Source organism: Anolis sagrei, chromosome 1 (genome assembly GCF_037176765.1).
Source record: "Anolis sagrei isolate rAnoSag1 chromosome 1, rAnoSag1.mat, whole genome shotgun sequence".
NCBI classification, from domain to species: domain Eukaryota; kingdom Metazoa; phylum Chordata; class Lepidosauria; order Squamata; family Dactyloidae; genus Anolis; species Anolis sagrei.
In genome coordinates this window covers 72,468,284-72,482,804 of record NC_090021.1, presented here as the reverse complement: position 1 = coordinate 72,482,804, position 14,521 = coordinate 72,468,284, and the positions used below count along the sequence as shown (strand labels likewise).

At 37.9% G+C, this 14,521-nt stretch overlaps 1 protein-coding gene across 1 annotated transcript in view; it reads left to right on the top strand.

Annotated features, from left to right (window-relative positions):
- The window catches only part of CCDC170 (coiled-coil domain containing 170), a 77,115-nt gene that overhangs the window by 18,857 nt on the left and 43,737 nt on the right, over positions 1 to 14,521 (top strand). Inside the window, exons 2-4 of the mRNA XM_060753571.2 lie at positions 3,517 to 3,648; positions 12,182 to 12,438; positions 12,917 to 13,061. Coding sequence (XP_060609554.2) covers positions 3,517 to 3,648; positions 12,182 to 12,438; positions 12,917 to 13,061 — 534 coding nt within the window. The remainder of the gene's footprint in view (positions 1 to 3,516; positions 3,649 to 12,181; positions 12,439 to 12,916; positions 13,062 to 14,521) is intronic.

Genomic DNA, 14,521 nt, shown 5'->3' with positions numbered 1-14,521 from the left:
CCACTGTGAAGGCCTGTCGCTTGTCCCTGCCAGTCACACCTGTGAAGGTGGTGGGACCGAGAACGGGCTGATCTTAGTGTTCTAGCTGGCTCATAAAGGGAGATGTGTTCAGACAGGCAAGCTGGACTGGAAGTATTTAGGGATTTATAGGCTAAAGCCAGCACTTTGAATTCTGCTCAGTAGCAGACTGGCAACCAGTGGAGCAGACACAGCAGAGGGGTTGTATGATCCCTGTATGCCGGCCTGGTGAGCAACCTGGCTGCCACCTGTTGGATTATTTCAAGCTTCCAAACAGTCTTCAGAGGTAACCTCATGTATAGCACATTGCAGTAGTCTATTTGGAGATGTGACGAGAGCTTGGACCACCAAATCCAAGTCTGGCTTCTCAAGGTACAGGGGCAGCTGGCGCACAAGTTTCATGTGAATGCTTCCCTGGCCACCACCAAAACCTGAGGTTTTAGGTTCAGCGATGAATCCAGGAGAACTCTCAAGCTACAAACCTGTGTTTTCAGCGGGAATGTAACCCCATGCAGCACAGGTTGTAACACTATACCCTGTTCAGCCTTATGACTGACCAGGAGTACCTCTGTCTTTGTCTGGATTCAGTTTCAATTTGTTTGACCCATCCAGACCATCACAGCTGCCAAGCACTGGTTCAGGATCCTTAGCAGCAGGTGGAAAGGAGTAGTAGAATTGAAGGTCATCTGCGTACAGATGTCACTGAACTCCAAAACTCCGGATGATCTCTCCCAGTTGCTTCATGTAAATGTTAAACGACATGGGGGACAATACTGAACCCTGCGGGACCCCATAGGGCAAAGGCTAAGGCTGCGGGGCCGAGCAGGTGTCCCCCAGCAACATTTTCTGGGAACAATCCTCCAGGAATGACTGGAGCCACTGCAAAACAGTGCCTCCAAGTACTGAACTTGTATTGAAATCAATTGCTTATCTGTGAGTTCTTAGAAATTTGAGCAATACATTTAAAGTTTGCTATTTTAACCTTAACATGCTGTGTTTTTGTTGCAATGAATTTCCTTGCTTAACTTTAATTTGTTATTTTTGTAGGGCAATTGAGGAGTGTTAGGAATTTTTGACTTTTTAAATAATGTTGCCTCATTAGCTTGGAACTCATGCCTTAATAATAATGAATTTAGGGAACTAATTTCATAATTTCTCATTTTAAAATGCTAATGGATTACATTTTCAGTAACAATTTAATGCTAATGTGTTTTTGGCAAAAGGCAAATAAAGATAAACTTGTGGTTTTCTTTTGAAATTGTGTTGTTTTTTTATTAACTATACACAAAAAATATTCCTAGATTTCTCAAAACATTCTATCATTTGTTTATTTCTGAGCTTATACCTTTCCTTGCAAGGCTTACCTGCAGTTGTGCTCCAAATCTAGGCTAGACTTAATTTTATTCAAATAAACAGTGGAACAGTGGCCAGACACCTTGTTAGATGTGGGAGGACAAAACTTTGATTTTTCCCACTTTCAGACTTGGTTATGCTTTTTAAAAAACATTTAGGATTTTTGGCAGAAATGCTACCAGCTGTTCTCGGAAAATGGAAAGAATATTCAAGATTCTTCTTCTTCAGTGTGTGTGCCTCTTTTCTCTCTCTGATGCTCTGGAGTTGAGCAAGAGAAACATCTCACCCCACAAAATGCCCGCCAAAATTCTGGTTACAATCAGTCATAAAATTAGAAACCCAAACATGTATGCACTTCAAAATTATAGTTTGGTTCTTTATTTTCTTGGAACATCTGCCAGCTTGTGTTTTCAATTAAGTAGCCATAAATAACAAAAAAAGCATAAATTCTAAGAAACCATTTTAACTGTGTCCTAGTTTTAATTATTTTATATTGTTTTTTAAATGTGTGTGTTGTGAAAACTCCTTAGAGAGCTTGTATTAATTGGCCAGTTTGCAAGGAAAGGTATAAATTGAGTAATAAACAAACGATTGAATCTAAATTGAATCATCTCAATGTGTAGAATCATAGAATTAGGACATCCAGTCAAACCCAATGTCATGCAGGAATACACGACACTGAATAACACATGTTTGGGGGCCTGATACGTTAGCCTTGCTTCTGGATATATTTGACCCGTTGATTCCAAAGAATTGTAAAGCAGATGACTCCCTTTCTCTGAAACTTGCCAACAACAGATTCAGATCTCAGCAGTGTTCAGTGTGTTTAGCAAAAAAGAAAAAAGCAATGTATTAATCATTCATTGACAGACCATGTTTCAGTCCAATAGCCTTTCCTAGAAGACTTGCAAAATTAAAAAAAAATAGCATACAGAGACATCAATAAAATGTTGCAAAAGGGAATAAATGAAAGTTTTGATATCTATTAAAAAGGTGGCTCAGATGAGGTCACACACACATTTCTTTGACAAGAGAGTTCCAATGTTATAGGGCTATGGGAGAAAAAATTCTCTCCCTGCTATTCACCAATCTGATGGTCCTTGATGGTGAGCCAGGAAGAAGCCGTGAGACTGAATTCAGGATCTGGGCAGGTTTGCAAGGATACAGATAGTAATCCAGATACTCTGGTCCCAAACAGAGATTCAAGGCATTAAAAATACAAGTTAAATACTGGAGCTCAAAACAAGTAGACAGCACAGGTAATATGGTTAGAATTCCACTCATCACATTCTGCATGGTTTATATTTTCTTATTTTTCTTTAAAGGCAATCATAAACAGAATGTATTAGAACAGTCTAATCTAGGCTCAAGCTGTTGGTGTATAACTGAGGCTAATAAGACTATCACCCATCCAAGTAAGTTCATAATTAAAAAGAACAGCCAAAGTCAATGCTCACTTTCAGAGATAGCAGCAAGCCCAGAAGAACCCCCAGGCTATCTGTGCATTCAAAAGGTATGAAGTGCTGTCTAAAATCAGGAACAAAACTGCATCCAGTTTGGCCATCTTTCCAGCCAAGAGCATGTCAGTTTTGTTTGGCTCCCCCTAGCAATCCAACAACTGTCTCCAGACATGTGTTCAAGGTTTCCACTGTCTCCTTGGAAAACTGCTTTCATCCACACACTGATGACATCTTCGCCCAGATACTCTCCAGTAGTCATTTCATGAAGATACTGAAAAGTTTTTGGGTCAAGATGGAACACAGAAATAATCCAAAGACCAAGAGGTGGAACATAAATCCTTTAGTATTATTCTTTGTGTCCAGCTCTACAAAAGCAAACGGAGCATCCATGACACTGTCTCCAAGTCCTAAAGGAGAAATTGCAGCGAGCTCCAGATTAGTCTTAGAGAAGAAATAGATTTGTAATGTTCCACTCATTATCTAATATAGGTCACCCAAAACAGTTGCCAAAGCCAACTTTGAAACCAGTATTGAAAAATAGCCTAGTAATTATTATTTTCTAAAACCTAGTATGAAAGTGTTCATTTCTGAAGGGAAGCAAAAAAAAAAAAAAAGAAAAAAGAAAGAAAGATGAGTTTGAATTCTTTGTCTTTGACCCTGAATGTTTTCCTTTTTCAAAAACCAGCGTGTTCACAACTATTCTCTCTTGGATGTTCCTGTCACTCGAGAACAACTCAGCCACTATCGTAATGCAGCAGAAACAGCTCGCAGCAAACTTGCTGCGCTCCTAGTGAAGTATGAATGTGCCCAGGCAGAGGTAAGGTTTGAAAAAAAGCATTCTTTACCCAGCATGAAAACATTTTGTATTCTACTCAAACCATTCCTTTAGGCTTACATGTTATTCAATATTCCATTTGGAAACATGCTTCTTCCTAGCAGATGATACTACATACATCTTGCTACTCATTTGCCTAATCTTTAGTGATTCTCTCATCAATAGCTCCCTACCCTGTTACATTCTCACTGTCTACTGTAGTGTAATTATTCCCTTTTGGTCCTATACCGTGTGCTGGCAGTAATGAGATATAGAATTCTCTTCTCCTGCCTCCACACTGTACCTGAGGTGGTTGCTTTGCATTTAATTTATATATATCTTCATCAGTGTTTAAATCTTAGAAATGCACAATTGTTCTAAAAGGTACGTTGGGAAAAAAGCAGTGCAGAAACCTTGGGTTATGAAGGTGTGAAAAAGATGGATTGTGAAACCATGAATCAGCAAACCAGCACTGAAGAGAGATGCAGTATTAAAAGTGCTCATCTTGGTATATATGCATTATCTAACGTGTGGGCCACGGAACACCAGTGGGCTGAGAAGATGAAAATCTGGTCTGCAAGCCTCTTTCCTCTTAATTTAATTTATTTTATTTCCACTCTTTTTGCGCCACCTGCCACTCCTTCCCTGTCACATATGCCACATGTTTTCCCTAATACATGAGTGGAGAAGTGGAAAGCCTTGGGGCATCCAGATATTTTGGGCTACCATTCCCAGAAGTCCTAGCATGGAATAGTAGAGGATTAGGGAAGATGTAGTCAAAAACATCTGGAGATGCAAATGTTTCTTATTCTTACTTTACTATGTAACAATAGCCTATGTTCTGTATCAGAAACTAGAGATGATGTGGTCTCTCCAATGCAATTTTCTGAATCAGCACCCCAAACCAAATCTAAAGTTGACCAAAAACTGATTCTTAATCATTTTGGTACTAATGTTGGAGAGTGGTCCCTGGTCAAGTGATCCCTGGTCAAAGAAAAGGTTGGGAACCACTGATTTACACTAACACGATTGTTGCAGAATAGTGGGTCAATTTGATAACATCTCTAGTAGTGTATTTGCATTCACAGTTAAAGTGGAATAAGAGATTTCAGCTGGATAATGTAATACCATCAGTACTCCTTGATAATAGGTGCATACTAACTGTAGATTTAAAATTGTGAAGGCTATATAGGTTTATTTTGAAATTTTATTTTTGACATGACAACTACCCCCAAACAGAAATTTTGCCAAGTTATATGTATCTGTACAACAACCATACTGAGAATCCAATAAGCAAACATTATTTTTGCCACTTTAAGTAAGGGACACCATTTTGCTATGTCTTTGTATATAATGAGAGTTGAATATCTACAGATTTTTGGCATCCAAGTAGAGTATCAGAACCAGATCCCAGAAGACACTAAGTGCCCGTTATATGAATCTCACTTTATGAACTCCAGAATATTTCCCCCTATGGAACATGGCTCTGGGCCAAAGGACTTGATCTGGTTGCTCTCCTCTTCTTTTTACTATTCTAAATGCTCTCAATAACCATTCAGGAAATGTAATCCCTGTAATTCCAAGATCTATTTTAATGGAATCCTTCCTTAGCTTAGTCCACTCCGTTATAAATGTGTGTTCATATTCATGGCTTGGAGAATATGTTTTTCTTTCCCCACATGCTTTTGAACCTCTCCTGTTCTTTTCTCTTTCTCCTTTCACTAGCTAAAGAATCTTAAGTTGCTGAACACCAAAGTGTGCCACTTCTTGAAAACTGAATCTACTCCTTGTGACATCTCTATAAACCTTAGTAAAATGGAAATTACTCATCTTACTATATTCCAGTTTTTACGTTTTCTCATTTGAGTTAATATTTCTGCATTCAGAGACAACTGCACTGCATTAGCCAGTCATTTGGCTTATCCATTATTTGCTTCATATTGATGAAGCTCTACCATAATACCATATGTGCTATCCCCCAATTGGGTTATTACATATCCTTTAGTCTTGTGTGCTCAGTTAAGTTCCCCTCCATGTGACTGTAGTTTTCCAGTCTGCCCCAAACACACTAATGTCAGAAAAAAACACCATTATAGATATATATATACTCTGAACATTAATTTGACATATGTGTAACCTGGTAGCAAAAAACTGTGAGTCGTCTTCTTCTAACATATGAACTGCATGCCCCATTACAGTCACATTACAGTTAGCATTAGCTATGTTCTTACATGTGGATTCAAACATTTAATTTAATTCAAACATTTAATTCTTGGATTTTATACTCATCTCTTCTCCAAGAGTGACAACTTACAGAATACAAAGAGATAGAAGTAAAATCTCATGTTGATAAAAAGTTAAGATTTAACAATACTACACTTTCTATAGAGTCAAAGCCATATAAAACTGAAATATAAAAGCATAGATTGAAATGTAGTGTAGCACCAAAACAGAAAACTCATTAAATAAAACAATCAGTTCCCAAATACCTGTTGGAAAAGAAAAATCTTCACTTGATGGTGGAAGGATAAGCAGGGAGCCAGCCTCTTGAGGAAAGACATTCCAGAGAAGGCCCTCTGTTTCATTTCCACAAAATGTACCTGTGAAGATGGTGAATTGAGAGATATGCCTCTTTCAAGCATCTTCGAGTACAGACAGGTTCACAAGAGAAGAATGGTCTTTTTGATAGTGTGGAGCTCAGTCGTATTCAAGGTATCTTTTTCTCACAGATATCTTGCTTTTGGCACTACCTAATGAGTTACAGTATGGAATACACAGGAACAGTTGGATTTTAGATACTTGTGCTCAAGCAATAGACCCAGTGCAGCACTTTTCTTTAGCATTAATAAACATGTCCATAATGTAGCCTACATTAATAGTTCTATTATTTTATAATGTGCATCACTTAAGCATGGAAATTGATATTAGTGTATCATTATGCCTCCTCAAATGTTCTTATTTTCATATTTTAATTGTTGAGAGTTTCTAAGTTTCTAGGCCTTATGGTTGTAAGGATAATGAAAGCTTCATAGAGTGTGCCATATATGATTAGCTCTTGTTATCCTGCTTGGTTCCAGGATTCCCTTTTAATACCAAAATCCGCAGATGCCCAAGGCCTGTTATATACAATGGTATGGTAAAATGGTGTCTCTTATATAAAATAGCAATGTCAATGCTTGGTTTTTTTTCCAGATTAAAAAATATTTTCAAACCATAGATAGAAGAATCCATGGGTGTAGAATCTGTGATATTGTGGACTGACTACATTTGCTTAGAACTGGGGATAGTAATACTGTTTCAGGACAGTTTTTCATAGGGCAGTATAATTCAGTTTGAAGCAGTCTTGCGGTTGGAGTGTCTACAAAACATCCAATGCGCACTGCAGCATGCATCATGCCTGAAAAAGTGTATTTAAAAAACTCACAGAAAATTCCAGAACAAATCACAGAATCAACGATAGCGAATCAGTGTATATCCCCTGCAGGGCTAGAATCTGAGACTGGGAAATGCAGAGCACTCATCAGGACAGGGCTAGTGCTGTACTATTCGAAAAACCTGGAAAGAACAGTTAGCAGAAACGTAAACAAATACTCCACCCTAAGACCCCTCGCAAACTAGGCTCCTGCGGGAGCAAACCTTACCAGCACGTCCCTGACATCATGAGACTCCGCCTCTCACCCCGCCCCTTTCTCAGCCTCTTTCTCCGTGCCAGAGTGGTTTTTCCTTTGCTAGGGCAGCATTGCCAGCATATTCTCTCAGTTGAATTCTGCCAAGAATTCTAAGAGGGAAACCATAGCATTCCTACCCTTTTGTCCCCATTTTCTTGTGCCCTTTCTTGGTTTAGTACTGATCCTGAATGATGTGTTGATGCACATCCGCACATCCCACCAGGTGAGATAAGAAAAAATATATTCCTGGGTTTGGATCAATTGGTGGATTGTTGTGACCCCATCCCAGCATCCAAAGAGTTCTTGGGGTGCTTGTGTAGGCACTCCACAGCAAATTGGTTCTCTTTCATTCTCTTCCTGACTCAAGATAAACTCGCAGTGTAGAACTGTCCTCAGTAATAACCCATTCCTTCTTATTTGCAATTTCTCTGATTCCTCCTCTCCTCCTTCCCAATTTTTTCCTCATCATTATTTTCTCATGGAGGCACAATGTAATTCATGTGTTGTGTATTCTAAACTTATGAAGTAAATCCCACGGGATCAGTGTAACTATAAGATTGTAATCTATACAAGAAGCACAGTTACTACTATTTACATCATTTTGCAACAGTGAATCACAGACATTGCAAAACAATAATGCATAAAACTATAGTCGTCTAGCTTTTTGAAAAAATAATCCAGTTTTTATGAGTGGACAGCCCAATGGTTCCTGGTAAGAATGCTTTAGTTCATAAACTTTTAATATTGTAGAAAGAATAAATGCATTCAAGTAATGGTTTCTTTGCCTTGTTCTTTTATTGTGGGTGTGGATTCTTTCATTTAATGGGTATAGTTTATAGTTTACAAGCCATTAGATTCTCTGCATGAATCACTGATAATGATTCATGAATACACTTGTTGCCAGATTTTTGATTTGTTCAATTCTTTTTTTTTATTGTGACTTATTCACATGTTAAGTATAGTTCTTGGGATTTTGAAGAAAAAATGTTACACTGTGACAAAAGGTGAACATTTGTCCTTACATTTGAAGTTTTTTAGTCTCTCGTATTTATATATTGTATTAATTTTGTAAACAGTTTTTCTATTAGATACATTATATATATATTAATATTTAACTGCTTAAATGCCACAGTACAAATGGTTCTATATATGTCTATTTTATATTCTCATTTTAAATCCATAACTTAAACTGAATTTTCTACAGGAGAGGGTTGTCACTGCCCTCCTCTAAAGCTGAAAATGTGACTTGCCCAAAGTCATCAAGTGGATTTCCATGACTGAGCAGGGATTCAAATCATGGTGTACCAAACTGCAGTACTCAATTCACTGTACCACACTGGTTTTCCATCTTACTAAATGCTACCATTGTGGGAGGTTTAGACCTGAATCCTGTTGGTGTCATATGCCAGTGTACACATGTTCAGGGATATTGCAGAAGGAGGTGTCTTATAGCTTGTTGCATGACACCCCTTCCCCAGCCACATAACAGTTGGATGCTCCTGGCCACAGATCTGGTTACCCACCCATTGAGTCTACAGAGATGGACCTAGCTCTGCTCCTTTAGAATTTGGAGAAGAAGGATCAGGCTTAGCCTGGGAAAAGATGTGCACAATGAATAACTTGTGCACATTCAAGTTTAACTTGAATGTGGCCAGACAGATATCTACAGCTGGTTAGCAGCTGTGAATTGGCCCTAACCCACACCCAGGAACCCACAGACTGCTGTTGTGCAGCCAGGGAGGAAATGGCAAGAGCAGGGCAGATTCTGCTTTCTCCCCAACAGTAGAGTAAGTCTGATGATAGAGACTTCTGCTCTGCTTGTGTATTTATTGGATATAGGTCCAAATAATGATAATGATTTTTCTTTCTTTCTTATTCATCCCAGACAGATTATTATTTCAATTTCACTCTTGTTTTTGTTCTGAAACTTTTGCTTTGTACTGCTAGAAGTTGCTGCTTTAGTTCTCATGTTTTGATACACCCTCTGTACACCATTATTCAGAATAACACTGGCAGGTAACTCCAGGAATCTGGATTTTGTAATGAACTACTGCTGTGGAGTTAGTTAGCTCTGATTATATTTCTTTTGAATCTATTGAAAAGTGGTTGCTGCCTTTGTATTTCACACATTTACAGCAATGATATGCTACACAATAACATAACATTATCTTTGTGCATATAATAACCAAGCAAAAGTCAATTTGCAATGCTAAAGCATAGTGTTAAAAGCAACATAAAGTACAGCGAAACAACAAGCAAAATAAAGACACATTAAACCAGCACTAAAGCACACATTTTAAAATTGAGAGATCCAATCTGTGGATGTACCTTTGTATTGCATATTTATTATACCACATTAAATACCATGGTCCCACTCCAAGGAATCCAGGGGTTTTCTTCTTTTGAGGTGTAGTTAGAATATTGCTATCCAGGGGAATAAATTAAAACTCTGTAGTCATGGGTGGTGGTTCATGGATCGGAATGGGGAAGTGGCCTGACTGGGGAACAAATACTTGTATTTTGATTGTTGAATCTCGAAGTTTGTGTGTTGTTGTTTTGCCTCTCCCTTATATCACAATAAAAATTTATACCAAAAAACAACAAAAACCTCACCAAACTATCCAACTCAGGATTACAGAAGATGTAGTCATTACATAAAATTACGTTGAAGAACTATTTGCTATTTTATGAAATTTAAAAATATAGAAGTCTTAATTTTGTGCAGACAAATCCATGAATTTACCTTATGCTTAAAACTGCAAATTATCATGCCCCATTTTACTTTACTTTTTGCCCATCTGTCTTAGTGTTTGGCATCTGAAAAGTGAGTGGGAGATGTAACCAGGTAGAGGAATAAAGATGGGAAAGGATGTACTATAATTCTGCATGAAAACAGAAACTACATTTTTGTAATCAAAGTGGATTTATTGGACAGAGTAGTCACAGAGTGCATGTATATTAAAATAAATGCAGTTTGAGGCCATTTTAATGTGGGATTTTGGGATTGGTAGCTTGGTGAGGCATCAGCACTATTTGTCACAAAAAAACTAAAGACCTTGTAAAATAGCTCCAATGATTCCATTAGCATTGAGCTGTGGAGGTTGTTGATTTATTGAGATAAATTGTCTCTTAATCTGCTTCAACTTTTCAAGCATCTGCCTGAAAACCACAAATGACACTAGACTCCTTAGTTCTGCTATCAAAACGAAGCGGCAGTTACCTTTATTCCAAATATACACTGTATACGTAAGAGAATCAGTAATCACGTCCATTCACACCTGCACTTGCCGCAAGAAGCCACATTCCAGCCTTATCAGTTCTTCATTTCCTCCTTACACAGGAACTACTCTTAAGTTATGCTCTGGCAATACATCACGGCTCTATGTATTAACTCTTGCATTGCTACATCACACAGTTTAAACTACAAGCAATATTTCACTCTATTTAAAAACCAAATACTAACAATTCCCTCCTGAAATGTTGTGTTAGTTTAAACTTACTCTCCTTAACACATCATGAAAACCTTGCTAACATCTTAATGCATTTGTCATCATTGTTATTCAATACATTACACTTCTGACTTAGTCTCTTGTAGTTCCATAGACTGCTGCTACATGTTACATATTCATGGTTACATTTACAATCTCTCAATACATTGTTATTATTACAATCAGTTTCCCATGACTTAACATCTTACAAATTGCTGGGCCCATAACCATTGTTGTCTATCAAGCATTAATTCTGCAGTGTAGATGCACCCACAATCTTAATTTGCTAGCATGTTTGATTGTAATGTTAAATCTGTGCTGAAAATATCGAACTCTTCAGTAGTGCACTATCATGAGCAATTAAGCTTTCATATACATCTCTGAGGAAGATGGTAACCCTAATTAGAACCAGAAATAAACATTTTATTGGAATGATGTATATAGCTAATATACAGGCATAGTTCTTTAGGGCATCCTCCATATACATCCTCATACAAGGTACCTAATATTTTGGGTGAGTTAAATTTTGTCTGGAAAAAAGGATGTCATTTATTCAAAAAGAGCAAATATCTCATCTCCCACTTTTCATAGAATAATAGAATTGGAAGAGACCACATGGGCATCTAGCCCCTTTCCAGTTTTCTATTTGAGGGAACTGGATAATTTTAAGTTTTGGGAAACTGCAGTTTTTCAAATAACCCTATAACCCATAGTTAGATCTCTCTGGAATCTGTTGGGTACATACCCATGGATGGGCTGGTTCAAATCATTGGCCCATCTAATACAATAGTGCCCACAGCGGTGTCCATTATTTAATGAAGCTTTAGTGAGGATCCTAGTAGAGCTTTTCCCTGGAAAAGCATGTGTTCTGTGGTGACAACATTTTTTTCATCTGGTCTTGAAATGAAAATACCAACAAAGACCTCTCACAGAAAAAAAATGGTGAATTATATTTCTAATGACATAATTAGAAATAGCCCTCAACTATAAAACAATAAAAAACCTTTAGAGATTATAAGATGGAAATAAAGAGTGAAGGAGCAGCATTCACAGAAAATAAATTTACAGATTTGCTGAGAGTGATGAGGGATACAGAACCAAGAGGAACCTTTTTAGAAACATTATTTCCTTTCAGGGATATTCTGAATGATCCTCCAATAAATCATTTAAGTCTCTGGAGAAGTTCCTTCAACATTTCAGTGAATTTTCATCATTCAACAAACCTTTCATGATCAGAATTCTTTTGATATATAACACTTTGTAACCCGTGTAAAATACTTTATTTGCTTATAAATATTCAAATAAAACAAAAATATACATGGAATATTTTCTAGATGTCCCATAGGACCCATCTATTTCCTGATCATTCCCTGTTTACAGCTTTTAAATCTCAAATCCAAATTAATATCTAAAGAAGTATATATTGAAGAAATGAAGGCTGAAATTGGAAGCTACAAGGAGAATGATGCAAGGCAATCTTCTCTACTCATCTCTGTTCAAAGTAGACTTCAAGAGATTGAGAAGGAATCTGGTGCATTTGCCATTTTGAAAAAACAAGCGGACGAGAAAGCACAGGCCATTCACCAGGAGAATTTGGAACTGAAGGGGAGAATCAGTGAACTAGAAGCTGAAATCAGGTAAAGCCATCATATAAACATGTGTTTTTCCCTCCAAAAAACAAAGATGGACAGGGCAGGTCATAGTCATTTGGATTTGAGTTGTTTTTGTTTCTCCTTGTGATTGGAGTCAGTCAAGATTGTGCAGCTGCTGGACTAGTGCCTAGATACTGTCCTGGTCTTAATAAGGGCCATTAAACTGGAGCTGAACCATAATAAGATCTAGGTTCTCCTTTTGTCTTCATGGGTGAAATAAAATGTACTCAGCTTGAACCCTGCACATACTTGTTAAGCTTATGTGGGCTGTGTGCAGAGATAGAATTGTTCTGATAATGACGATCTAGTCAGTGCACAATACCAAATAAATTATCTTGCAAACATATTGCACAGAAAGAAAAAATAGTTTGATCTCTGGATAGCTGTGAATATTGATGTAAACAACTTTTTCGTTATACATCTGTTTTACTAATTATGCATATTTGGTTTTGCATCTTATTAGAAAATGTTTAAATGAGTCTGAAGAGATCAAGATCTTAGCCTGTAAGACCAGCAGGGAACATCATGAATTCACTGCACATCTTTGTAATCTCTTTGATATGGGCATAAGAGGAGAAGAAGAACCACAGGAACTTCTGCTTGTGAAGGTATTTGATTTAATAAAACAATATAACATGAGGACCAATCACTTGCATACATATACCAAACACTGAGATTCAGCTTTTAACATATATGACATAGGTTGTACAGTATCTACACTGTAAAATGAATATAATCTGAGACCACTTTAACTGCCATGGTTAAGTGCTATGGCATTGTGGCAGTTTTAGTTTTACAAGGTCTTTAGCCTTCTCTGCCAAAGAGTGCTGGTACCTCACCAAACTACAAACCCCAGGATTCCATAGCATGGCGCCATGTCAGTTAGTGACATGGTGCCATATCAAAAACTGCATTCATTCTACAGTGTAGTAGATGCATCAATGGGTGTTTGTAAAGTCTGGTTAAATTATATGACGTACACCACTCTGAAGAAAACAAGTTTGTAAGGAGGAGAAATTCTGAAATCACTAATTTACAATAATTTATGTGTGCTGGGGTTATTGTTGTGTGCTTTCAGGTCATTTTAAAATTACAGCAATCCTCAGGTAGATCTGTCACAAAGTTTTCTGTGCTATGAGTGTGTGACTTGGCCAAGAGAGGATTCAAACCTCTGCATTCATGCTGCAATGTTCAAACCAAACTGACTCTTTTCTGGGGTGGGAACACACAGTTTGCAGCAACTTCCCTAGTTCTGAAAAAGAGGAAATGGAATACAGAGGAAAGCAGTTGCCTTTCTTTTGATCCATATTGGGAAACCAAGAGCATTTCCCTTTCATAGACACAAACTCAGTGCAGTCATCTAAATCATGCTGCTTATGAGTTTGTTTGTTTTTGTCGTGTCAGGAGCAACCGCTCCTGTTGTGAGAGAATTGGCCGTCTTCAAGGACATTGCCCAGGGGATGCCTGGATGATTTTTGATGTTTTGTCATCCTTGTGGGAGGCTTCTCTCATGTCCCTGCATGAGGAGCTGGAGTTAATAGAGGGAGCTCATCCGCCTCTCCCCGGATTCGAACCTGCGACCTGTCGGTCTTCAGTCCTGCCGGCACAGTGCTTTAACTCACTGCGCCACCGGGGGCTCCTGCTTATGAGTGAGAACTGATGAGTTCAATACCATATTCTGTTCTTTCTTCTTCTTTCAGTGAAAAGGAAAGAAGAAGAGAGTGAACACTTTCCTTTGTAATAGAAGTAATGAAATGTGAGCTTATGATAAAAACAGAATGCTTTTGTCAGATAAAATGCAAACTTTCAGGAAATCTTATCTTGACACGGGAAAGGAGATGGACAAAAGAAGTTGACCTATACTTGATACAAGAGCCCTTAAGGGCTGCTTCTCATTTGTGTGTGTGTGTGGTAGTGGTGAGCCAGTTAAGCTAAGAAAAATGGCTGGTACTGGCACTCCATGGGTGCTCCATTCCTAGACAAATGGAACAAAAAGCTGACTGACTTCTTGAAGAGTGGGGGAAGTGACCACAAAAAGGTAAGGAGGAAGAAAAAAGTAGGCATATCC